The sequence below is a fragment of the Bos grunniens genome, chromosome 13 (assembly GCF_055505025.1).
Source record: "Bos grunniens cultivar Pamir isolate PY7600 chromosome 13, Bosgru_T2T1.0, whole genome shotgun sequence".
In the NCBI taxonomy this organism is placed as follows: Eukaryota; Metazoa; Chordata; class Mammalia; order Artiodactyla; family Bovidae; genus Bos; species Bos grunniens.
The window spans coordinates 67,784,476-67,811,699 of record NC_141177.1 but is presented as its reverse complement, the minus strand read 5'-3'; the positions used below and the strand labels follow the sequence as shown (position 1 = coordinate 67,811,699).

The 27,224-nt window shown below is 43.1% G+C and overlaps 1 protein-coding gene and 1 pseudogene across 2 annotated transcripts in view; both read right to left on the bottom strand.

The window, feature by feature from the left end:
• The window catches only part of ITIH2 (inter-alpha-trypsin inhibitor heavy chain 2), a 32,257-nt gene extending 22,527 nt beyond the window's left edge, over nucleotides 1-9,730 (bottom strand). The window contains exons 1-5 of the mRNA XM_086334817.1: nucleotides 9,471-9,730; nucleotides 7,073-7,147; nucleotides 4,886-4,918; nucleotides 2,343-2,512; nucleotides 221-325 (exon numbers count right to left, since the gene is read on the bottom strand). Coding sequence (XP_086190943.1) covers nucleotides 221-325; nucleotides 2,343-2,512; nucleotides 4,886-4,918; nucleotides 7,073-7,147; nucleotides 9,471-9,554 — 467 coding nt within the window. The 5' untranslated portion in view covers nucleotides 9,555-9,730. The remainder of the gene's footprint in view (nucleotides 1-220; nucleotides 326-2,342; nucleotides 2,513-4,885; nucleotides 4,919-7,072; nucleotides 7,148-9,470) is intronic.
• Nucleotides 9,731-23,659: 13,929 nt separating this feature from the next.
• Nucleotides 23,660-25,266, bottom strand: LOC147361175 (eukaryotic initiation factor 4A-II pseudogene; annotated as a pseudogene). The gene has a single exon (XR_015139861.1). The product of XR_015139861.1 is annotated as a eukaryotic initiation factor 4A-II pseudogene (transcript).
• Nucleotides 25,267-27,224: the final 1,958 nt, after the last annotated feature.

The window sequence follows — 27,224 nt, the reverse complement described above, 5'->3', positions numbered from 1 at the left end:
AGTTGAGCCTTAGGAAAAACAGTCAGCGATTTTTAGAAAATTTAAGTGGTAAACAAGCAAGGTGAGATTGTGGGTAACTGGATCATGTGGGATCAGGGAAGTACCACAAAGAAGCGACCTAGCAGAGAAGGACGAGCTTCTCTGCCTTCCTGGGGGCTGGCTTGCCACGGAGGGAACGGGCTTGAGCACAGGCAGCAGTGGTGGGGAATCCTGCCCTTACCTCACCAGTCCTGCCGTCTTGCCTTTCGCTCTCGCCTGTGCGTAGAGAGCTCGGCCCACGGTTTTCTCCTTAATAGAACTAGTAAAAGTTGTGCCATCCACAGTCCTAAAAAATGACAGAAGGGTCACAGTTGGTCTGAATAGAAGCACAATGAACAAACAAGCCAACAACCCAACCGGGTGGACTTAATGAATTATGTATCATTTTGCACCTGGAAGGAACCTTCAAGTAGAGAGACATTTGCAGGTTTCATAAAAGGAGTTTCTTTATCTGGCAGTGTGATTTAAGGTAGATGAGGTAGGCTCCTGTACTAGAAGCTTTCTCTCCCATATTGTTACTTGTGTTTAAGATGCTTCTTCCCCAGCGTTCACAGCAGCACTATTTACAACAGCCAAGACAGGGAAGCAACCTAAGTGTCCACCAACAGAGGAATGGATAGAGAAGATGTGGTACATATACACACTGGAATACTACTCAGCCCTAAAAAAGAATGAAATAATGCCATCTGCAGCAATATGGATGGGCTCAGAAATTATCAAACTAAGTGAAATTAATCAGACAGAGAAAGTCAAACATCACATAATATTACTTGTAAGTGGAATCCCCTCCAAAAAATTGATACAAATGAACTTATTTACAAAACAGAAACAAACTTTGAAAACAAACATATGGTTACCAAAGGGGAAATGCGAAGGGGAAGTGATAAATTAGAGTTTGGGATTAACACACACACCACTATATATAAAATAAGAACAATGACCTACTGTATAGCACAGGGAACTTTACTCAGTATTCTGTAATAACCTATATGGGAACAGGATCTGCAAAAGGATGGACATATATAGTTGTGTAACTCGATCACTTTGCTGTACACCTGAAACTAACCCAGCATTGTAGGTCAACTATCCTCCAAGGCAAAATTTTAAAAACTGTTTCTTCATTTTCCAGGTTTACCCTTTGGATTAAGGGTTGTTCTCCTGTGCATCCCTTTGGAATGACAAACGTGCCTAGGGCTGTGATTGATAAACCACTAGCTATCTGGCTGCCATGTGGTTTATAGGGTCATTCTTCCATGTATTAAGGATCCTTTGAGGGTGGAAAAAAGCAAAGAAAGATGGAGAAAAGTGCTGATCCATCCCTGCCAAGTGTGTGTTTCTCTTTCTAACATCTCTCCGGGGGAACTCTGCCCTCTCTTGTCATCTCTGTCCCTACCTACCTTACTCTTCACTTGCTGTCACCTAATCTGTTCCAACAATGATTAGTCAGAGCAGTCCGATTAGAGTTTTTGAAGCAAAATAGAACATATGGCCTCTCCGTAAGGAAGTGGGAGATTACTGCCATAGAGACAGGCTTAAGGATATTTTCACTCATTAGAAAAGAAAAGCAAATCCTTTGCAAATTCTGTTACTCTGAACAGAAGCAAATTATTTGGTCCCACCCCAAGATGACTCCGGAGAAGGCAATGGCACCCACTCCAGTACTCTTGCCTGGAAAATCCCATGGACGAAGGAGCCTGGTAGGCTGCAGTCCATGGGGTCGCTGGGAGTCGGGCACAACTGAGTGACTTCACTCTCACTTTTCACTTTCATGCATTGAAGGAAATGGCAACCCACTCCAGTGTTCTTGCCTGGAGAATCCCAGGGATGGGGGAGCCTGGTGTGCTGCCGTCTCTGGGGTCGCACAGAGTCGGACACGACTGAAGTGACTTAGCAGCAGCAAGATGACTCCATGTCCAGTGGGTCCACAACTCTGAAATCGAGAACCCCTGGAATTGCTGACCAGCAGGGTCCACTCTGGGCTTCCCTGGTAATTTACGTGGTAAAGAATTCGCCTGCCAATGCAGGAGACTCGGGTTCAGTCCTTAGTTAAGGAAGATCCCCTGGAGGAGGAAATGGCAGACCTGCTCCAGTATTCTTGCCTAGGAAATCCCATGGACAAAGAAGCCTGGTGGGCTACAGTCCAGAGGGTAGCAGAGAGTCAGATAAAACTTAGCAATTAAACAACACAAAGATGCTGGGTATAGAGCCATGAAGAGTTGAGGCACTAAAGGTCCACTCTGAGAGGGGTTTGATTCTGGGAGCAGAGCATATCCAGTTTCCGGTTCTGAGTGGGAGTTACTCACATGGAGAAGTTGGAGATGAAGGCTCCTTTGGGGATCTGCACGTCAAACACCACATTTTGAGGCTGTGGAGAGTGGTTCACCACTTTGGTCTGGATAACAGTGTTGGCCACTCGAGAAGTAATAGTAGACTGGACTTTATAACTATAAACAGTCACTTGATCAACATCTTCCTGAAATCGGCAAGAAAAATCAACTGTACTCGGAGAAAAATGACAGAACTTCACTGCATATTTGATGATAACAGTACAGAAAATTCTAAGGCATCACTAAGTATATAACTCAGCTTTTATTAAGCATTCTCCTAAATTCTTGGGATATCCTGCAGGCAGAAACTCGCTCTTGTTTTAAGAAATCTTGAGATGCCTCTCCAGCACTGTGAGTCTATTAACAATGATTCTGAAAGTTGGAATATGAGGAGGAAGTGGTTGTGGGGAAGCAAGATTGGATTATCAAAGTGCAGGAAATAACTCTGAATACAGGGCCAGAGGGCAGGAAAGGATGCGGGTGTGCAGTGTAGAAGGGAAACCCAGGCACTTCCTGGGGTACAGTGGAGTGGAACACACAGGCGGTCCCCAAAGCCCCACACTGCTACCTACCTTTCTGAACCTCATCTATTGCAATTTCACCTTTTCCCAGTCTTCCTGTTGTTTCCCAAATCAAAACAAACTATGAGATATAGTTTGAACAGGAGAGCTAGGCTTCCCTGCTGGCTCAGACGGTAAAGAACCTGCCTGCAATGTGGGAGACCCAGGTTCGATCTGGGTTGGGAAGATCTCCTGGAGAAGACAATGGCTACCCACTCCAGTATTCTTGCCTGGAGAATCCTGTGAACAGAGGAGCCCCTACAGTCCATGGGGTCACAAAGAGTCGGACACCACTGAGCAACTGAGCACGCACGAGAATGCTGATGGATATGAGTGAAGAACAGAACATCTCGCAGAGGGCATTTTGATGCGGTGACTGGTCCAGCATTGTGGACCTGGCTCCCAACCCTTCTCTATTGATTGAAGGCAGTTCCAGTACCCATATGCTCAAAGACAAAGCACTGAAAACACACATCTTTTAGGAGGTGCCTCTAAACTGCCAGGATTGTGACAGTGATGGGACCCACTGGTTTCTGCTTTTTTTTTTTTTCCAAAGCGTTTTACTTATTTCAATACTAGGTATCATTTTCCCCAAACTTCGCATCCAAGATTAAATCTTTCAACTGGTGAACATCCAGCTCACCTCAAGCAAAGATAAAACCCAGGCTAAGCTGTTTGTCGTTCCTCCCCCTTAACCCAGAGCTTCTCACAGCTGCTGTCCATTCAGACTATGAAGCCAAGGAAACAACTTTCCTTTTGATGTCTTCCTGCCACAGGAGGAACTACAGTAAGCCCAAACATACATACGGACCTTTGAGGTGCAGCTGCAAATTTTCAAAGATGCGAATGAGCATCTGGTTCCAGCAAGGAACCGGAACGTGTGCCATCAACATCAGGCATGAGTGAAACCGCAGCTTGCCCTCCGTCTCCTGTTGCTGACGACCCTTCAGCCCTACCGTCTCCCACCTCCTCTCCCTCCTCCATCAGTACCGCTTCTGTCCTGTTCACAGTCCCTGCATGCCAGCTCTTGTACTGGACCACTGTACTTCTCAAGGTACTGTACTGTCCGATTAAAAACATTCTTTATTTTTTGTGTCAGTTTTTTTTTATGTATTATTTGTATGAAAAGTATTCTAAACCGATTACAGTGCAGCCACATACAGCTGGTTGTGTTGGTTGTGTACTTAGGTTAACTTTGCTGGATGTACAAACTCACTCTTGGAATGGGGCTTGTTTGTATGTAGGGGACTTACAGTACACCAAACGGCTCAGGGAATCGGGCCATTTCCTGTTTGCTGCTAAGTCGCTTCAGTCGTGTCTGACTCTGTGCGACCCCATAGATGGCAGCCCACCAGGCTCCCCCGTCCCTGGGATTCTCCAGGCAAGAACACTGGAGTGGGTTGCCATTTCCTTCTCCAATGCATGAAAGTGAAAAGTGAAAGTGAAGTCGCTCAGTCGTGTCCGACTCTTCTCGACCCCGTGGACTGCAGCCCACCAGGCTCCTCCATCCATGGGATTTTCCAGGCAAGAGTACTGGAGTGGGGTGCCATTGCCTTCTCCGATTTCGTGTTTAAAAGTGCCTTTTCCACACTCACGAAAGCTGTTAGGTGTCCTATTTTAAATCAAAACCATTATGTTGGAATCAATATATAGTTTTTATTCCAAAAAAAAAAAAAAAAAAAAACCCCAAAACCTGTGTTGTTGGCAAAACTTGCCAAAGTAAAGAAAAGGAACATTTTCAGCTCCTGGGGACATCTCTCCTGGTTGCTTAGACACTCCACCCTATTATACTGAATTTTAAACACACTTCCAAACAGATTTGGGCAAACAGGTATTTCGAAAGTCAGGTAAACACTCTTGGTGCTGAAGACAAAGAAGGCAGCCGTATTGATTTCTCAGTAATAGGTAACAGAAAAGTCATTCAGACATCAATTTTTAACAAAATCAAAGTACACTTACCGTCCTTTCTCCAGATTCTCCAGAAATACTTCTCTGTGAAAGGAAGTTGGATAAAATCATTCTTTAGAAGCGTGTTGCTTACTGCTTTGAGGGCAAAAACTGTTTTCTCTGTCAAGAAACATTTTCTCCTTCCATACAGAGCTCTGATTCATTCACTGGAACCGAGACATAACTATCAAATATTCTTGAATGCTAGTTTCCCCTGGGGTGCTTCCGTAAGTAAGTGTCTCAGCGTCTCGGCTGTCTTTTGGTGGCATGCCCATCATTCTGTGATACAATGTTAAAACCAATGTTTTTAAATGAAAATATTCAACTGAGCTCATGCTGAGTAGCACAGATCACCTTTATCCTGTAAAAACCACCTTATTAATTCAAATAAAAACATGTTTGCCTGAGTGTTTTCATAGCAGCAAAATTCCTTCAAACCCAGACAGTGGGAAGGCATGTCTGTCTCTCCCATTAGACGCAGCAACATGGGAGCTGTAACGCATGGGTCTTCTCCTTGGCGTAGCCCCTGAGTTAAACATGGTAATTGGCAGATGGAAAATCCTGTATTCTAACTGCCATGCTAGAGATTTATCCACATGAATGACTGTCCTGTGGCATGGAAAGCGGGCTGGCTTTAGAGCGACGGGTGAGCATCTAATGTCAGATGGATTTTAAAGTAATAATTCAGATGTGGGTTAGTAGAGCTTAGCTTGCCTGCTTTGGGGTGAGCTGAAATTTTCGGGGGTGTTATATGACATAGTAAGGCCAGCGGTTGCCTTCTTTTAGACTTTTTTTTTTTAAATTGAAGCAAGGTTTATTTACAATGTTGTGTTAGTTTCAGATGTACAGCAAAGTGATTCAGTTATTTCTACATATCTATTTTTTGTCAGATTTCTTTCCCTCAAAGGTTATTACAAAACACTGAGTATATTCCTCTGTGCTACGTAAGTCCTTGTTGGTTATCTATTTCCTTTTTTGGCCATGCTGCCCAGCTTCCAGGATCTTAGTTCCCCAGCAAGGGATTGAAGCTGTGCCCCCTGCAGTAGAAGAACAGAGTGCTAACCAGTAGACAGCCAGGGGACTCCTGCTTATCTATCTTATATACAGTAGTGTGTATCTGTTACTCCCAACCTCCTAACTTATCCCTCTCCCCCTTTTCTCTTTGGTAACTATGAGTTTGTTTTCTATGTCCATGGGTCTTTTTCAGACCTTCAAATCCAATTCTCAACAGTTCTTTAAGTTTTGTCTTTTAGATGAAGACCCTGACATGAGGATTTACCTATGGGGTTTCTTTTTTTTCCCTCTTAAATCTTTTTGATGTGGACCACTTTTAAAGTCTTCATTGAATTTATTATAATATTACTCTGTATTACGTTTTGATTTTTTGGCCGCAAGGCATGTGGGGTCTTAGCTCCCGGACCAGGGATTGAGCCCACACGCCCTGTACTGGAAGGTGAGATCTTAACAACTGGAGACGGCCTCCAGCGTGGCTAGGTTGCCTGTGCTCTCTGAGCGGCTCCCCAAAACGGTAGTGACCGTGACCAGTGGGGGAGCATGTGTGGCCCCACAAGGAAGCCACAAAATATGTCCTCCTAGGAGGAAATTCTTCCATATATGACAGTAAAACCATCCCATAATCTTAAGCTTTGAACACGTAGCCACATATTGTTTAAGCGAACAACATGACCACTGCGTTCAGAGATGGACAGTCATGTGGAGGTTTCCCTTCATTTCAGCAGAACTGTGTTTCTCCCAAGTATAATACTACTGGACTCTTTGCTGCTAAGAAAAACAAGCTCTTGAGAAAATGTAGCAAAAAGCATCTCAGTCTTTTTTTTTTTTTTTAATTTTATTTTTAAACTTTACAATATTGTATTAGTTTTGCCAAATATCGAAATGAATCCGCCACAGGTATACCTGTGTTCCCCATCCTGAACCCTCCTCCCTCCTCCCTCCCCATACCCTCCTTCTGGGTCGTCCCAGTGCACCAGCCCCAAGCATCCAGTATCGTGCATCGAACCTGGACTGGCGACTCGTTTCATACATGATATTATACATGTTTCAATGCCATTCTCCCAAATCTCCCCACCCTCTCCCTCTCTCACAGAGTCCATAAGACTGATCTACAGTCTTTTTCTTATTTTTTCATTCATGATCTCTTGCACTTATTTTCCCTTTTGGAACTGAGGTTTACTGTACCTGATACCTCCGATTCTCTGGCACAAACTGAAATTTGCCTGGAGCCAACTCCACATGGTCTCCATAGTCTGCAAACTTAAAACAAATCAGGATGTTTATTTCCATCAATGAAAAAAAGGCAGCTGGTGACAGGCAAAAAGTATTTAATATATTATTTTGTCTTGTTTTCTATATTTCTGTGCAATCTCATTTTTTTTCATATAATGTCTTTTTTTTAAAAAAATCAATAGCTGATTTACAACGTTTCAGGTGTGCAACAAAGTGATTCAGTTATATATGCTGCTGCTGCTGCTGCTAAGTCACTTCAGTTGTGTCCAACTCTGTGCGACCCCAGAGACGGCAGCCCACCTGGCTCCCCCGTCCCTGGGATTCTCCAAGCAAGAACACTGGAGAGGGTTGCCATTTCCTTCTCCAATGCAGAAAAGTGAAAAGTAAAAGTGAAGTCGCTCAGTTGTGTCCGACTCTTTGCAACCCCATGGACTACAGCCTACCAGGCTCCTCCATCCATGGGATTTTCCAGGCAAGAGTACTGGAGTGGGGTTGCCATTGCCTTCTCTGATTATAGGTTGAATATTACAATGTATTGAATATAGTTCTTATGCTATACAGGAGGTCCTTGTATGTATTTTATACATAGGAGTGTGTATCTGTTAATCCCCAACCCCTAATTTATCCCTCTCCCCTTTTCCCTTTGGTAACCAAAAGCTGTTTTCTCTGTCTGTTACAATGATTTCTTTAATCTATTTGTTTGCTGGTTATATCTTGGAGGTGAGTAACTAGGAGTTAATATCTCCAAACTTGGTGGATGCAGGAATTCATTTTTCACTTTGCTTGAAGATGACAAGGAGGTACCTGGGGGAAGAGTTGCGTAGATCTTAGCAGCATCAGAAATGTCTAATAAGATGTTAGAAATGTCTATATGAAAGGAATATCAGTAAGTGACTGAAAAAGCACAAGCACCTTTGGAAATCCTGCCTCCAATTCCTGGCTCAATCAATGAGGCTTCCAACACACTCTGGTGGTTTCTAAAGTGTTGGAAAATATGATAATTTCTAGGCAGACAGAGTGATTTTTTTTTCTTGCAAATATGCCATCTTGTTCTTTGGCATTTGTATACATAATCCACCCTGTAAGTATCACAAGCCGCTGCATCTTCCAGGATATTCCCAGAATACATGTGGCTTTTCTAGTATCAGAATAGCTCTTATATGACTTTCAATCCAAGACTTTCATCATGCTGAGGATGATCAAGGGTCTGAAGGGAAGACCGTGAGCTCCTTGGGAATAATTCCTATACTCTGCCCACTGCCTCATCCATCTTCCCCTTTAACAGGAATATTAAATGCCCTTAATTTGGAAATCACTGTTCACTTAGGTATAACAAACAACAGTCCTTTTTAATTTTTTGGCTGTTCTGGTTCTTAGTTGTGGCATGGAAGATCTAGTTCCCTGACCAGGGATTGAACCCAGGGCCCATGCATTGGGAGCTCGGATCTTAGCCACTGGATCATCAGCTGTTTGTTGTTGTTCAGTCACCAAGTCATGTCCGACTCTTTGCAACTGCATGGACTGCAGCACACCAGGCTTCCCTGTCTTTTACCATCTCCTGGAGTTCGCTCAAATTGATGTCCATTGAGTCAGTCGTGCCATCCAACCATCTCATCCTCTGCTGCCCCTTTCTCCTTTTGCCTTCAATCTTTCCAGCATCAGGGTCTTTTCCAGTGAGTCGGGGAAGTCCCTCAACCAGAGTGCTTTGAAAATGGCTTTTGTTATACTCTTACGTAAAAGAGTAATAATGGTATTTCATAATAATAGTTATGAGAGCTAATAATTATCAAGTTCTTGCTCAGGTTCGCACTGTGCTGGGTAGTTTACAAATGCCACTTAAACCTTATAACCATCCTTTGGATCAGATCAGTTAATATCCCCAGTTTCTGAGATAAGGAGAGGCAGCTGTACTCCATAAGTGCTACACTATGGGGCCAGCCCATGAACTCAATTCTCATGAAAAGCCCATTAATGCTTTAAAGGGTAAATACACATTTGAGTAATTTCAACAGCGAACACTTCTACTCAGATAAACTTTATCATAAATTTCTAACCCTCACAGGATACAGTCCTTGAACAGCAACAGGTAATAGGTTTCGATGGTGGCTCAGATGGTAAAGAATTCACCTGCAATGCAGGAGACCCAGGTTCAATCCCTGGGTCGGGAAAATCCCCTGGAGAAGGGAATGGCTACCCACTCCAGGATTCTGGCCTGGAGAATCCCATGGACAGAGGAGGCTGGTGGACCACGGTCCATGGGGTCGCAAAGAGTCAGGCACGACTGAGCGACACTCTATTTACCAAACTAACGGAGGGGGCCTACAGCAAGGAGTCTTTTGGAAGTACTTACTTCTGAAAGTCCATTGGTGGGGATTTCAAAGCCTCTCGATTCAGAAAGGAAGAAGCAGAGGAAAAAGCACGTGAGCCCCTTCATCGCGCTGGGTGTCTCTGCCCAGCTCTCAGGCGGGGGGTCTGGGGGGGAGCCCAGTGTCCCCTGAACCACGATCAGAGAGGCACAGCAGAGCAGTACAGTTGGCCTTTAAAAAGAAGAAAAGAGAAGAGAGCTCTCAAACTTTGCTCCAAACCGGACAAATATTTGTTCTGGAGTTCAAACTTAAGCTCTGGGGGTGGATCAGATGCCCAGAGGTTATTCAAACAGCCAAGCCAGAGGCAGTCCCTGGGCTGTAAGAGCAAGTCAGGGTCAGATGGATGTGCAGTATTTTTTTTTTTCCCTTTCCGCTGATTTCTGTTCATCTTAAAATCAAAGAGATCTAAAGGTCAGTGTCATCCTCTTTGAAAGACCAGGTGAGGAACTTTTCCGAGAAATTGAGTCAGATGGGAAAAACCTAAAGTTAAAAAGTTTCTGGAAACAAAAGCCTAAAGTGAAAGCAGGAGGAATTTAGGGAAAGGAGGAGAAGAAACCCCAGAGTTTCTGAGCAAAGCACTCATGAGCAATGCGTTTTTCCGTCTCCCTTTGATTACCGAGAACCTATTTTATGAAAGAACTGGGTGAGAAGCAGTGTGGGAGGCACGCCCTGCAGCGAGGAAACTTTGGGAACATCTTTGATGAAGAGAACAGAGTCTGTTCCCACTGCTTCCGGTCAGCCTCACTCAGGTCGGTGGAAAATCAGCTCCCCCTAGTCCCAGAACCAGGGACAGCCCAGCCTGGAATCCCTTCCTGCTCACGGTCAGGAATCCTAGTAACAATGATAACTAGGATTCATGAAGTTCTCTGTGGTATCAGTCTCTTTTACTTGCATTAACTTTAGTCCTTTACTTTTCAACTATAAAAGAGCCATATCAGGTGTGTACTACATTTATCTCCATTCACAATGGCGGAAAAGAAGATTCGGTAATTGATTCCCCATCTCACAGTCAGCAAGTGGGGACTTGATTCAAGGTTGAGAATCAAAGTTCAGTAGGTGCCGGGAGAGGCACCCTGGGTTTCCTCCCCGGGATCGGGGTTCCGGGTGTGAATTTACACTAAAGTTTACCTGTGGTCCCCAAGCTGGGTGACCAGTCTATTTGATGAAACTTTTTCTTGAGCCTCTACTCCAGATATCTGCTTGCACACAGCCAGGCTGTGGACCCCAGTCTGGCCAGCTCCCATGTCTTTTCTGGCAGTTTCCTTTACCAGGATGGAACTACCGCCTTTCTGTCCAAAGTTGTTTGATCCAGCACCTGGTCAGGGAGCTGCTGCTGAAATAATTTCTCTAAAAGTTCACTAACACAAGGGAACTTGCACCCCATGAAAACAGGAAGTCTGTGATGACCCGTGTGACCTGTGACGTAGGGCTGTTTCTACCAGATCGGTACCGACCAGACTCAGCTGCTTTCCATGGCCCTGACACTCACCGCGTGGATTGCAATGAACCCAGGACAAACACATCACTTTTCTGAGATTGTCTTCTGGTTTGCTTTAAAGGGACACGGCTTAAAGTTTATTTCAAAAACAAGGCAAGTGGAAAGAGAAAATAAAAAACCATGCCAAAGAAGATAAACTGACATTCAAATAACGCAAGATGATCTTTAAAAAACTACAAATTTGTTAAATCCAAGCACGTGCCCAAAATAACTGGGAGTGTTGCTTCAAATGTACTATAAATGCAAATGGATTAAATTTATCTGTAAGATTATGAAGGTTTACTGATTTTTTTTAAAAAGTTCAACTTTATGCTGTCTCTAAGATTTACATTTTATCTCCAAGGGACAAAAGCAGACTGAAAGTTGAGATTGCATTAAAATCTATCTTATTTTTTCTAAATACTTGAAAATGGGGGTTATAAAGATGGTATTGGGTGAAGACAGACGTTAGAGCAAATAATCATAAAAGAAAGAAGAGAATTAAACCTAAGATTATTAACTACGTGCGCATTGTTGTGAAGTGCCTCTCTCTAGAAATTGTTCATCTAGCAAAACTAAAACCCTGTCCCCAGTAAACAATAATTCTCCATTCTGCCTGGCCCCAGCTCCTGGCAACCACCTACTACTTGTTTTTCCTACGAGTACGATCACCTTACATACCTCGTGTAAGTGGAATCATCCAGTATTTGTCCTTTTGTGACTGGCTTATTTAACTTAGCATAACGTCCTCAAGGTGTATTCATGTTGTCATTTACATCAGGATTTCCTTCTTTATTTATCAGATGTCCCTGGCAGTCCAAGTGGTTAAGACTTCGCCTTTCAAAGGGGATTTGATCCCTGGTCAGGGAGCTAAGATCCAAAAAAAGACAAAACATCAAACAGAAGCAATATTGTAACAAATTCAATAAAGACATCAAAAAAAATGGTCCACATAAAAAAAGGCTGAATATAATCATCTACTGTATGTATACATCATATTTTCTTTATCCATTCATCCTGCCGTGAACACTTGGCTTGCTTTCATTAAACACGTATATTTTAAATTTTCCTCTGTGATATTTCACAATTAAACATTTAAAAAACAATTTAAAGAGCAAAGAAAACTGATTCCAAGTCAGCTAAAATATTTTCAGCAAGGAATACAGGTAACCTTGGCAGAACAAAGAAAATCACTTGTTTTACACACCACCTATTTTTGTTTAAGTAAAATAGAGGTCTAAGCTAACCAGATAAATCTATTAGTTGAAGACAGAGCAGCGTTTGCTATAAGTGAAGATGACATGGGGTCGGACCCCAGATAGTACTGATTTGGTTTTGTTAAGCATGTACTGCATGACTTTGGTAGTGAATTTACACACACACCCCGCTCCCCGCCCCCCAAATGCTTGGTCTCAGCTAAGAGTGAACGTGGTAAGCATTTCTGGGAACGTACCAGTTGATCTGGATTCCACTTCCTCTCCATTCCCACTGTCATCACATTCACTAATTTTCTGGAATGCTAGCAGTGTTTTCTAGAGGATGTCTTGGCTACAGTTTCTGAATCCATCACCCTCACAACATGGCTGAACACAGCACCCAGGTGCTGCTCTGAAGCAGTTACTCCCTGCTCCAGAGTCTCCACTCTCTTCCTATAGACGATCCAGCCAAGAGTGACTTCACAGTGGTCAATCCACTACCTTCAGCCTGATCTCCAGGTGACCTACACACCACAAAGTGAAAGTCACTCAGTCGTGTCCGACTCTTTTCGACCCTATGGACTATATAGTCCATGGAATTCTCTAGGCCAGAATACTGGAGTGGGTAGCTGTTCCCTTCTCCAGGGGATTTTCCCAACCCAGGGACTGAACCCAGATCTCAAGCATTGAAGGCAGATTCTTTACCAGCTGAGCCATAAGGGAAGCCCAGGAATACTGCAGTGGGTAGCCTATCCCTTCTCCAGCAGATCTTCCTGACCCAGGAATCGAACTGGGGTCTCCTGCATTGCAGGTGGATTCTTTACCAACTGAGCTACCAGGGAAGCCCTACACCCCACAAAGCCAGACAATTTACTCAGCTCCAAACCGTTCATCCAAGGGCTTCCCCGACAGAGCTCCCTTGCCTGCAATTCCCACCTTCTGCTCCAATGTCCATCTATCAGCATCACATCCCCCTTTCAAAGGTCATCTTCATTGCGACTTCTGTCACCAACATGCTATGGATTCCTCTGGCTGACATTCATCACTCGTGTCATTGGGGGCATATCTGCAGCACACAACTCCATGCCCTGCCACATTTTCTCAAGTGCAGAGACCACCACACCTTCATCCACTGTTCTTTACGGAGAAAGACAAATACCATATGATATCACTTATATGTGGAATCTAAACTGTGACACAAACAAACTTGTCTACGAAACAGAAACTGACTCAGAGACATAGAAAACAGATGTGTGGTTACCAAGGGGGAAAAGGAGGGGGAGGGATGGATTGGGAGCTTGGGGTCAGCAGATACAAACTATTACCTATAGGATGGATAAACATCAAGGTCCCATGTAGAGCATGGGGAACTATATTCAATATCCTGTAATAAATCATAATGGAAAAAGAATATATATATGTGTGTAACTAAATCACCTTGCCATACAGCAGAAACTAACCCAACACTGTAAATCAACTATATTTCAATAAACTAAAAAACCCAGCCTTCATAGATAGCCTACACTGTGCCTGGCACTGTATACAGCAGTCACCACAGTGCCTTTGAACATAACTGACCCTTAAGGATCAACACTGACTTGAACCACTCTTGGAAGGTGATCTGGCCCCAAAGTAATAACTCTTTCCTTTCATGCGTTGTCCTTTTCAAAATATTTTTGCATCAAGCTATTTAGTTCCCAATAACGGAACATGATGTGCTCAGTCGTGTCTGACTCTTTGTGACATCAAGGACTGTAGCCCACCAGGCTCCTCTGTCCATGAGATTTCCCAGGCAGGAATACTGGAGTGGGTTGCCATTTCCTCCTCGAGGATTTTTCCCGACTCCGGTAATGAACCCAAGTCTCCTGCATTAGCAGGCAGATTCTTAAGCTGAGCCGCATGGGAAGCCCCAAAGGGACACGACACCATCTTCAAAACCTAGAGTCTGTCTCTTACTAGACCAGTGACTGTAGTGGGAGATTGCCTCTCTCTGTAAATCAGTTTCTTCACCGGTAAAATGGGGCTATACCGTCACGTCATAGCGCAGCAGGGAGGAAGAGCAGACCAAGAACGAACGAGATTAGGTGCTGGCACAGAGCGAGTGGCTGTCCTGTGCTTGCGTCACTACTGCTACTGTTCTAAACAGCCAAAGAAAACCTGCCTGGAGCGTAAAATACAATCACAGAGCATGCAACTTAGAGTTGCCTCTATTTTTCTGCCCAGGTTTTCCCTTCGGCCTTAGAAATTGCACGGTGCTATACTCTCTGGGAAGATGTATCTTCTGGACGCTGGAAGTGAGAAAACCACTCCTTCCCTCCCTTGTGTGCAGGCTGGGCTGGGGGAGCTCCCAGCCAAGTGGGTGCTTCAGCCCGGCCCTCACGGAAAAGTTCCATCACAGCTTTGCATCCCCCGCTGAGATAATGACTATTCAGACCTTACTGCACGTTTTGCAAACATTAAGTATGAGTTCCAAAATTCTGGCCCCTTCCATTGATCAGTTCCTCTTGATGACTGTAATCTGGTATTTGGAACGACCTTAGGACAAGTCAAGCTAAGAGCAGCCTGAGCCAGGCTTCTCTTTTTATGCTGATGACCTATCTCCAGATTCCAAGGTCATGAAAAAAAACTCACCACGTTTGATCTCTCTTGCCATCCAGAAGTGCCAGGCTCCCTACCAGGGCAGGTGTGTACTCAGGTCATGGGGTCCTCACCTGGGCTCCTTCCACTAGCCTTGGGCCTGGGTGGCTGTCACCGGTGAATGGAGGGTATCCATTGGTACCTTCCATTGTTACTCACACAGTCTGGATTTATATGGAAATCGCTACCACAAACGCTGCAGGAATACTCACTTCCATAAATGTGAGAATCGGTAGGAAATCCAAGAGAAAACACTCAGTACATTTCATAATGTTTAAATAAAAGAATAACTCATTTATTGCCCAAAGAGAATTCTCAGGAACATCGATACACTTGGGTTTGTGGCTCTGAGTGTAAGTTTTGGTAGCTTAGATAATGGTGTTGCAATAACCATCACACAATTACAAAATCCAGTTTTATTTCTACCGTTGTGAAAGAGTATACTTTTAAAAGTCTGAAGTCAAAAGGTGATACAACTTACAAATTGCTGTATCCGATCCTTACCTGCTTGTTCAGATGGGGTGTGATATGGACCAGGTCTGCTTTCTACATGTCTTTGAACTTAGATCCCTTTTTTTATGATAGTCAGGTTAAGATATTTTGCATTAGGTTCTTCAAGGATTATTTTTTTTAAATTTCTCAAGACACTACTATATCATTCTGTCAGGTCTTTTTTCTTCTCAAAAAATACACCCATCTGAATGCAGAGTTCAAAGAATAGCAAGGAGAGATAAGAAAACCTTCTTAAGTGAATAATGCAAAGAAATAGAGGAAAACAATAGAATGGGAAAGCCTAGAGATCTCTTCAAGAAAATTAGAGATACCTAGGGAACATTTTATGCAAAGATGGGCACAATAAAGGGCAGAAGCAGAAGATATTAAGAAGCGGTGGCAAGAATACACAGAAGAACTCTACAAAAAAGATCTTAATGGCCCAGACAACCACTATGGTATGAACACTCACCTAGAGCCAGACATCCTGGACTGCGAAGTCAAGTGGGCCTTAGGAAGCATCACTAAGGATAACAAAGCTGGTGGAGGGGATGGAACTCCAGCTGAGCTCTTTCAAATCCTGAAAGATGATGCTGTGAAAGTGCTGCACTCAATATGCCAGCAAATTTGGAAAACTCAGCAGTGGCCATAGGACTGGAAAAGGTCAGTTTCCATTCCAATCCCAAAGGAAAGGCAATGCCAAAGAATGTTCAAACTACCACACAATTGCACTCATCTCTCACACTAGCAAAATAATGCTCAAAATTCTCCAAGCAAGGCTTCAACAGTACGTGAACTGAGAACTTTCGGATGTTCAACCTGGATTTAGAAAAGGCAGAGGAACCAGAGATCAAATTGCCAACACCTGTTGGATCATAGAAAAAGCAAGAGAATTCCAGAAGAACATCTATTGCTTCTTTATTGACTATGCTAAAGCCTTTCACTGTGTGGATCACAACTGTGAAAAATTCTTAAAGAGATGGGAATACCAGACCTGCCTCCTGAGAAACCTGTATCCAGGTCAAGAAGCAACAGTTAGAACTGGACTTGGAATAACAGACTGGTTCTAAATTGAGAAAGGAGTGTGTCAAGGCTGTATACTGTCACCCTGCTTATTTAACTTATATGAAGAATACATTATGTGAAATGCCAGGCTGAATGAAGCACAAGCTGGAATCAAGATTGCTTTGGTCCCTGGGGTCGCAAAGAGACATACACGACTGAACGACTGAACAACAACAAGCATAAGTGTGGGTTACTGTAATTTTGGGACAGAACATAAATTTCAGAAGAAAAATGTTAGAAATTGGATAGAGCTTGCATGAGCCAAAAATACAAAGTTAGAGTGTGTGACGTGTCATACTTTAAAAATTTTTTTAATTTTATATTGGAGCATAGTTGATTTACAGTGTTGTGCTGTTCAGTTGCTCAGTCATGTCCAACTCTTTGCAACCGCATGGACTGCAGCACGCCAGGCTTCCGTGTCCTTCACCATCTCCTGGAGTTTGCTCAAACTCATGTCCACTGAGTCAGTGATGCCATCCAACCATCTCATCCTTTGTCGTCCCCTTCTCCTCCTGCCTTCAATCTTTCTCAGCATCAGGGTCTTTCCCAATGAGCCAGTTCTTGGCATCAGGTGGCCAAAGTATTAGAGCTTCAGCTTCAGCATAAGTCCTTCCAATGAACATTCAGAGTTGATTTCCTTTAGGACGGACTGGTTTGATCTCCTTGCAGGCCAAGGATTTCTCAAGAGTCTTCTCCAACACCACAGTTCAAAAGCATGAGTTCTTCGGTGCTCAACCTTCTTTATGGTCCAACTCTCACACAATGATGTTGTGTTAGTTGGAGGTACACAGCAGAAGGATTCAGTTATCTGATTCTTTTTCAGATTCTTTTCCCATAAAGTTATCAGAGTGTACTGAGTAGAGTTCCCTGTGCTACACAGTAGGAATAAATCAAGAGATCCCAACACCAAAACGCACCTTTAAAACTATGTCTGGGGGACTTCGCTAGTGGTTCACTGGTTAAGACTCTGCTTCTGATGCAGGAGGCTCGGGTTCAATCCCTGGTTAGTGCACTAAGATCCCACATGCTGCACTCCCCCCTCCCCTAAAAATTAGTCTTTGTTTAAAAAGTAAAATCAAATAAAAATAAAACGATGTCCGGAGCACATGGGAAAAAATGAAGAACACTAGGCCTGAAGCCAGGGAAAATAGAGTAAAGTCAACCAGGAGTTTATTTACCTTGGCTCTTCCTTAGAATGGGACCATCAACCAGAAGGAGGAGCACAAGCAATGGATTAAGAGGAAAATAAACCCAGGAGGAATGTGATGGTAATAAGGCTGCACTGCACTAATTCAAATTAGCCACGTCTTGGCCCAGACTAAGGGCCAAGGGAACCAAAAGAAGTTTCAGAGAAACAGCTTGTAAAGGATTCCCATTGGGTTCCCTCCATTTCCAAAACAGAAGACCTTTAGATGCTATACATTATAGGTTTCGGAGCTTGAGGTTGATTTTATTTTTATTTATTTATTTTATTAACGTTTTTTTCAGTGTGGACCATTTTCAATGTCTTTACTGAATTTGTTACAATACTCTTTCTGTTTTGTTTTTTTTTTTTTTTATTCTTCCAATTTTATTTTATTTTTAAACTTTACATAATTGTATTAGTTTTGCCAAATATCAAAATGAATCCGCCACAGGTATACATGTGTTCCCCATCCCGAACCCTCCTCCCTCCTCCCTCCCCATACCATTCCTCTGGGCCGTCCCAGTGCACCAGCCCCAAGCATCCAGCATCATGCATCGAACCTGGACTGGCAACTCATTTCCTACATGATATTTTACATGTTTCATTGCCATTCTCCCAAATCTTCCCACCCTCTCCCTCTCCCACAGAGTCCATAAGAGTGTTCTATACATCAGTGTCTCTTTTGCTGTCTCGTACACCGGGTTATTGTTACCATCTTTCTAAATTCCATATATGTGCGTTAGTATACTGTATTTATGTTTTTCCTTCTGGCTTACTTCACTCTGTATAATAGGCTCCAGTTTCATCCACCTCATTAGAACTGATTCAAATGTATTCTTTTTAATGGCTGAGTAATACTCCATTGTGTATACGTACCACAGCTTTCTTATCCATTCATCTGCTGATGGACATCTAGGTTGCTTCCATGTCTTGGCTATTATAAACAGTGCTTCGATGAACATTGGGGTACACGTGTCTCTTTCCCTTCTGGTTTCCTCAGTGTGTATGCCCAGCAGTGGGGTTGCTGGATCATAAGGCAGTTCTATTTCCAGTTTTTTAAGGAATCTCCACACTGTTCTCCATAGTGGCTGTACTAGTTTGCATTCCCACCAACAGTGTAAGAGGGTTCCCTTTTCTCCACACCCTCTCCAGCATTTATTATTTGTAGACTTTTGGATCGCAGCCATTCTGACTGGTGTGAAATGGTACCTCATAGTGGTTTTGATTTGCATTTCTCTGATAATGAGTGATGTTGAGCATCTTTTCATGTGTTTGTTAGCCATCTGTATGTCTTTTTTGGAGAAATGTCTATTTAGTTCTTTGGCCCATTTTTTGATTGGGTCGTTTATTTTTCTGGAGTTGAGCTGTAGGAGTTGCTTGTATATTTTTGAGATTAGTTGTTTGTCGGTTGCTTCATTTGCTATTATTTTCTCCCATTCTGAAGGCTGTCTTTTCACCTTGCTAATAGTTTCCTTTGATGTGCAGAAGCTTTTAAGGTTAATTAGGTCCCATTTGTTTATTTTTGCTTTTATTTCCAATATTCTGGGAGGTGGGTCATAGAGGATCCTGCTGTGATGTATGTCAGAGAGTGTTTTGCCTATGTTCTCCTCTAGGAGTTTTATAGTTTCTGGTCTTACGTTTAGATCTTTAATCCATTTTGAGTTTATTTTTGTGTATGGTGTTAGAAAGTGGTCCAGTTTCATTCTTTTACAAGTGGTTGACCAGATTTCCCAGCACCACTTGTTAAAGAGATTGTCTTTAATCCATTGTATATTCTTGCCTCCTTTGTCGAAGATAAGGTGTCCATATGTGCGTGGATTTATCTCTGGGCTTTCTATTTTATTCCATTGATCAATATTTCTGTCTTTGTGCCAGTACCATACTGTCTTGATAACTGTGGCTTTGTAGTAGAGCCTGAAGTCAGGTAGGTTGATTCCTCCAGTTCCATTCTTCTTTCTCAATAGATGCAGAGAAAGCCTTTGACAAAATTCAACATCCATTTATGATAAAAACCCTCCAGAAAGCAGGAATAGAAGGAACATACCTCAACATAATAAAAGCTATATATGACAAACCCGCAGCAAACATTATCCTCAATGGTGAAAAATTGAAAGCATTTCCTCTAAAGTCAGGAACAAGACAAGGGTGCCCACTTTCACCATTACTATTCAACATAGTTTTGGAAGTTTTGGCCACAGCAATCAGAGCAGAAAAAGAAATAAAAGGAATCCAAATTGGAAAAGAAGAAGTAAAACTCTCACTATTTGCAGATGACATGATCCTCTACATAGAAAACCCTAAAGAGTCCACCAGAAAATTACTAGAAATAATCAATGACTACAGTAAAGTTGCAGGATATAAAATCAACACACAGAAATCCCTGGCATTCCTATACTCTTTCTGTTTTATGTTTCGGTTTTTTGAGGTATGTGGGATCTTAGTTCCCCAGCCAGGGATCGAACCTGCAACCCCAGGATTGGAAGATGAAGTCTCAACCACTGGACCACCAGGGAAGGCCCTTGAGGTTGATTTTATTTTGAAAAAATTAAAAAAAAAAAGAAGCCTGAGTGAATGAAACCATTCAAAAGAGGGTTTAATAACTAGAAAAGGGAGCAGTCTGACAAGGTTCTATGTGTGGAAGGGGTTTGATGACTAAGGCTCCTTAGACTCTGCAAGGCAGGAACAGGGCGGGAGGCACACGGGGTGATGAATCAGAGTGGGATTCAGGGGGTGGATGGGCGAAAGAAGGCAAAGCAGGCCAGCCTGAGGTCCGAAGTCCTAGGAGGCGGGTGCACAGGAGGCAGAAGGGGATCTGAAGACCACGGGAAGTTATGAGTGCTGTAAAGACCTTCTCAAGGGTCAGGAAGCAGGAGGGACCAAGCCACCTTCAGGTGAGTGCTGGCGTTGACTGGAGGCCAAACCAGAGGCAAGGGCCCAAGCCTGGCCAGGCACCGAAGGGCCATCCTTCCTGTCAGCAGAGCCAGGGGCTGGTAACACACACACAATCCATTAACACGATCATGTATCATAGCCTAACTCTCCCCCTTGATTTGTGAGTTTGGGGAAGGCAAAGAGCCATTTCCTGCCCTGCCTAAAGGATCGCTGATTATACAGTGCTTGATTGAACTAACTTCAGTTCTTTTTATCCCAAAGTTTCTACACTGGAGACCCAGAGTTCTTATAAGCACAAATGGATTCTAATATGCTTATCATGGACGAGGTGGAAAACGAAAACGAATGAGCTTTCCAAGCCTTCATTACGGAACCTGTTGTCTGAACAAACCCAAGCAGAAAAGCTCTTAAGAGTAGATTCATGTTAACATGAAGGAATAGATTTTGTGGTGAGAAAAAGAATTGTAAAACTCACGGAACCTGTTAAAATAAAAGAAACTTGACGTAGAAGGGGATTAGCAGCAAAGGGGGTGCTAACTTTACGACATGGAAACATCATGACTATATCATGACCGTGGTATGATTATACAACTCTATATATCTGTCAAAATTTATCCAACTACACACTTAAAATTGGTGAATTGTATTGTATACACACTGTTGTTCTTTAGTCTCTCAGTCATTTCCGACTCTTTGTGACCCCATGGACTGTAGCCCAACAGGCTCCTTCATCCACGAGAGTTCCCAGGCAAGAACACTGGAGTGGGTTGCCATTTCCTTCTCCTATGAATATGTTATACCTCAGTAATAACGCTGATTGAAAAAACAAAACAAACAAATATATACTTGAAGTAGACTTGAACGAAATGCTGGACAAAATTTCAGACAACAAGTTGTTGGAAAGGGTGCCTAATATTTTGGAAGACAGGTTGAGAATTCAAAGACATCTTGATAGGCAAAAGTAAATTGCAGTAAAGGGTCAGGGCATTCTCCAGTGTAGACTCTCCCTGGAAAATTGCATTCAATTCTGAACGAAATAGCATGAGGGACTCTAAGAAATTAGAGATAAACTACTGGACAGTAGTCAGGATTGTTAGAGATTTGAAAACTGGGTCATATGAGAGCATAATGCTATACATAATTTAGGAAAAGAGCTGCACAAAAATGAGAAGATGGAATGGGTATGACAGCATCCAAGTTTGAAGCCCCCTGGCCAAAGAGGAGGTTCATTATGGGGTTATAGTTCTATGTAGATACCAAAGCACAACAGAGGGAAAATTCAGAAGCCAGGCAAAGAATCTGTAAGCTGGATGGAGCCGGGCAGGCAGCCAGTCTCTGTGGCAGGAAAATGAACAAGACCAACCCTGCTGGGAGGCTGTGGTGGAGAGAATGGAAAAGTGAGGAAGAGTACATTATTTAGATGTTTATGTCTGGAAATGACATATGTCATTTCCGTCCACAGTTCACTGGCCAGAGGAAGGCACACAGCCAGGCTTCATTTCAGTGGGGCTGGGAAAGCAGTCTTTCTCAAGCCTCAGATGGTAAAGAATCTGCCTACAATGCAGGAGATCTGGGTTCAGTCCCTGGGTTGGGGAGATCCCCTGGAGAAGGGAATGGCTACCCACTCCAGTATTCTTGCCTGGAAAATTCCACGGACAGAGGAGCTTGGTGGACCCTAGTCCGTAGAGTCACAGAAATCTGGGCACCACTGAGTGACTAATACTTTCACTTTCACTTTCTATGCCAGGAAGTAGGAGGAAGCTGCGTTTTGGTACCAAAAAAACCAGCAGAGGAAAGGTAGAACCGAGACTGGGGGTTCAGCAAGATGAAAAGCAGATGCTACCATAAGAATGAGACATAGAATTTGCAGAAATTTGGGGAGGCCCTTGTACCATGCATGGAACAGCACATTCAAACAGCATTTACGTCAACAGCAAAGTGTGCAGCTGACAAGAGGTGAGCAGGCCTCAGGAATCTGCATTTTCCATCATGCCCTGCAGCTGCCCTTAGGCAGCCAGCAGCGCTGCTGACTTTGCCAGAAGCCGCTGCATCACATAGTGAAGGAAGGAAATCTCTGAGATCCTATGATAAGCAGGGTGGTCTCTTCTAGGACACGTGGTGGGGGCGCGGTATTTTTAATACAAAGCTGCTGTACAGAATCGGGGGCACAAGGCTGGGAGAGTCTGAAAGAATGATTTTAGAGCTGTTGCTTAGTGGGGGAAAGATTCCGGTTTTATTCAAAGTTTCTGTCTTTACTGTGATTCCTAAGTGTATCCAAAGTGGCTTTTAAATGGTGTGGGTCTGCAAATCCAGGTCAGTAAATCACTGGAAAAGCCCCTGCTGCTGGGAAAGATTGAAGGCAAAAGGAGAAGGGAGCGGCTGAGGATTAGATGGTTAGACAGCATCACCGACTCAATGGACATGAATTTGATCAAACTCCAGGAGATAGTGGAGGACAGGGAAGGCTGGCATGCTGCAGTTCATGGGGTCCTAAGGAGTCAGATGCTGCTAAGCAATTGAACAAATCACTGGAAATGTTTTTTGTGTAACTCCACTAGATGGCGCAAGGTGCTCACCTATTTTGAGCTGATACACCCATCCTTGTTGGAGAAGACTCTTGAGATTCCCTTGGACTGCAAGGAGATCAAACCAGTCAATCCTAAGGAAATCGATCCTGAGTATTCATTGGAAGGACTGATGCTGAAGCTGAAGCTCCAGTACTTTGGCCACCTGATGTGAAGTGCTGACTTATAAGAAACGACCCTGATGCTGGGAGTTTCAGCTTCAGCATCAGTCCTTCCGATGAATATTCAGGACTGATTTCCATTAGGATTGACTGGATGGATCTCCTTGCAGTTCAAAGGACTCTCAAGAGTCTTCTTCAACACCACAGTTCAAAAGCATAAATTCTTCAGCATTCAGCTTTCTTTATAGTCCAACTCTCACATCCATACATGACTACTGGAAAAATCATAACTTTGACTAGACGGACCTTTGTTGGCAAAGTAATAATCTCTGCTTTTTAATATGCTGTCTAGGTTGGTCATAGCTTTACTTCCAAGGAGCAAGTGTCTTTTATTTTATTTTATTTTTTAAGTGAATATACAATTTATTTAACATTCAAACTTCATTAAGACATGTGCAATATGGCAATTTTACTGGGGGTTTAACCCTACCTAGGATGATTGCTTGCTGGGGCTTAGCAACAGGGTCCAGTTCACACTTAGCACTAATTAAATACTTTATTGAATAAATATAATACCAAACAAAATGCATTCAAATGCTAAAAAAAAATCAATTTTAAAGGCCTTTCTATTCAGGCTAATGACAAACACAATAAAGGCAGATATGCTAGTTTAACATAATTGGCTGATTTTATACAGCACTTATATCTTTTAGTCCACAAGTATATTATTAAATGATAGAGAACATCTAATACAACCATTTCTACAGAACTAGGAAATAAATTTCTAGGAAAGATTTTACAGACCCCATCTTTTATACCCACCCCAACAGTCTAACTCTAAAGAGGATAAAGCCAATGACTTTCCTCACAAGAGCTCACGACTAATGTCGCTTTGCTATCAAAATCTGTATTTCTGATCCGTTATGAGCATTGAGACAAGATTCAAATATTCCCAACGAAAGAAGCACAATGCACATTGTGATCGCCTATTCAGCAACAGCAAGCACTGCGTTCAAAACTATCTCATCCCAGGAATTAAATAAGGTCGGCCACATTCATTGGCATTTCCTCCACTGTAGTATTGTAGAAAGTCTCAATGTCACGAAGAATCCTCTTGTCTTCTTCAGTAACAAAGTTTATAGCCACACCTTTCCTCCCAAATCGACCCCCTCTGCCAATTCTGTGAATATAATTTTCACGATTGGTAGGTAGATCATAGTTTATAACCAATGACACTTGTTGCACATCAATTCCACGAGCCAACAGGTCAGTAGTGATCAGAACACGGCTTGACCCTGATCGAAATTCCCTCATGATAACATCTCTTTCTTTCTGGTCCATGTCACCATGCAGGGCAGAAACTGTGAAGTCCCTGGCATGCATTTTCTCTGTGAGCCAGTCGACCTTGCGCCTTGTATTGAGGAAAATAACAGCCTGTGTAATTGTCAGTGTCTCGTACAAGTCACAAAGTGTATCCAACTTCCATTCCTCTCTTTCAACATTAATATAAAACTGTTTGATTCCTTCAAGGGTCAATTCTTCCTTTTTCACCAAAATTCGAATTGGATCTCTCATGAATTTTTTGGTCACTTCCAACACATCTGTTGGCATTGTGGCAGAAAGCAACACCACCTGAATACTAGTATTTAATTTTTGGAAAATCTCATAGATTTGATCCTTAAACCCTCGGCTCAGCATTTCATCTGCTTCATCCAAAACGAACATTATGATCCATTTTGGAGAGAGATATCTTCTGTTTAACATATCAAACACTCTCCCTGGTGTTCCAACAACAATATGTGGTGCTTCAGCCTGCAGTTTTTGCATTTCATTTCAAACATTTGTTCCACCAATGCAGGCATGACAAGTTGCTCCCATATAATCTCCAAGTGCCAGAATTACCTTTTGGATCTTTAATACATGGAATAATAGCTCTCTGCTGAATAGCTGATGGCTTCTCAAAACCATAAGCATAGATGCCCCAAAGAAGAGACTCCTTTAAGTTCATATCATCAAAGTTATCAACAATCTCATTCCAGTTGCTCTCGATGACACCATCGGGGTCCATTCCCTCTGGGCCGCCATGTTCTCTGTTATAATCCGCGGAGCCACCAGACATGATCCGAAGAACCACTCAGTGCCGGACTGCAGCAAGTGTCTTTTAATTTCATGGCTGAAGTCACCATCTGCAGTGATTTTGGAGCCTCCCAAAATAAAGTCTCTCACTGTTTCCATTGTTTCCCCATCTATTTGCCATGAAGTGATGGGTCCAGATGCCAAGATCTTAGTTTTCTGAATGTTGAGTTTTAAGCCAACTTTTTCACTTTCATCAAGAGGTTCTTTAATTCTTCACTTTCTGCCGCAAGGGTGGTGTCATCTGCATATCTGAGGTTATTGATATTTCTCCTGACAATCTTGATTCCAGCTTGTGCTTCATCCAGCCCAGCATTTCACATGATATACTCTGCATATAAGTTAAATAGGCAGGGTGACAATATACAACCTTGACGTACTCCTTTCCCCATTTAGAATCAGTCTGTTGTTCCATGTCCAGTTCTAACTGTTGCTTCTTGACCTACATACAGATTTCTCAGGAGGCAGGTCAGGTGGTCTGGTATTCCCATCTCTTTAAGAATTTTTCACTGTTTGTTGTGATCCACAGAGTCAAAGGCTTTGGCGTAGTCAATAAAGCAGAAGTAGCTGTTTTTCTGGAACTCTCTCGCTTTTTTCGATGATCCAGTGGATGTTGGCAATTTGATCTCTGGTTCCTCTGCCTTTTCTAAATCCAGCTTGAACATCTGGAAGTTCATGGTTCATGGACTGTTGAAGCCTTGCTTGGAGAATTTTGAGCATTACTTTGCTAGTGTGTGAGATGAGTGCAATTGTGTGGTAGTTTGAACATTCTTTGGCATTGGCTGAAACTCCAGGACTTTGGCTGAAACTCCAATAATTTGGCCACCTGATGCGAAGAACTGACTCATTGGAAAAGACCCTGATGCTGGGAAAGATTGAAGGCGAGAGAAGGGGATGACAGAAGATGAGATGGTTGGATGGCATCACCGACTTGATGGACATGAGTTTGAAGAAGCTTCAGGACTTGGTGATGGACAGGGAAGCCTGGTGTGCTGCAGTCCATGGGGTCACAAAGAATTGGAAATGACTGAGACTGAACTGATGCTGGGGAAGATTGAAGGCAGGAAGATAAGAAGATGACAGAGGACAGGATGGTTGGATGGCATCACCGACTCAGTGCACATGAGTTTGAGCAAGCTCTGGGAGATGGTGAAGAGTCGTGTGAGATGAGTCAAACATGACTGAGTGACTGAACAACAACAATGGTCTTTGTGGGTTTCCTTGCTGGCCCAGCGGTAAGGAATCTGCCTGCAATGCAAGAGACACAAGTTCGATCCCTGGGCCAGGAAGATCCCCCGGAGAAGGAAATGGCAACCCTTCTAGTATTCTTGCCTGGGAAATCCCATGGACAGAAAACCCTGGTGGGCCCCTGTCCATGAGGTCAAAAAAGAGTCAGACATGACCTAGCAACTAAATGACAACAACAAAATGGTCCTTGTGCAAAATAGGGGACCAAGAACTTTAAAGTAAAACATTGACCAGGCAGTAGGTAGACAGGAACTCCTGTGTCATTCTAGAATAATCACAGGAGCTCTACTTTAGTGGCATTGCATAGCCACACACCTAATATCACCAGAGTCAACTATGCAGCGTTCCCTTCAAAAACACTGGCTTCCCCACACATTAAAACTACTGATTCCGACATACAACACATAAAACTCATGAATACAGAGGACAGATTCACTTCTAAGTCTTATTCAGAAGCTGCACTTATGAAACGGAAGCAGTGGATAAGTACGTACTATAAATAATCAGCCAGTCGAGCAAGCGGCATTCACGAAAATACCTTCTATACACCAGTATCCTGGCTGAGGCAGGAGTGGGGGGAGAACTCTGGGAGGGGGCTGGTTTGGTTTCCCTTCTGAATAGGCTTCTGGCATGCTTTCCCGGGGCTTACCACGTGGCACTAATGGTAAAGAACTCGCCTGCCAATGCAGGAGACATAAGAGACTGAGGTTTACTCCCTGGGTCAGG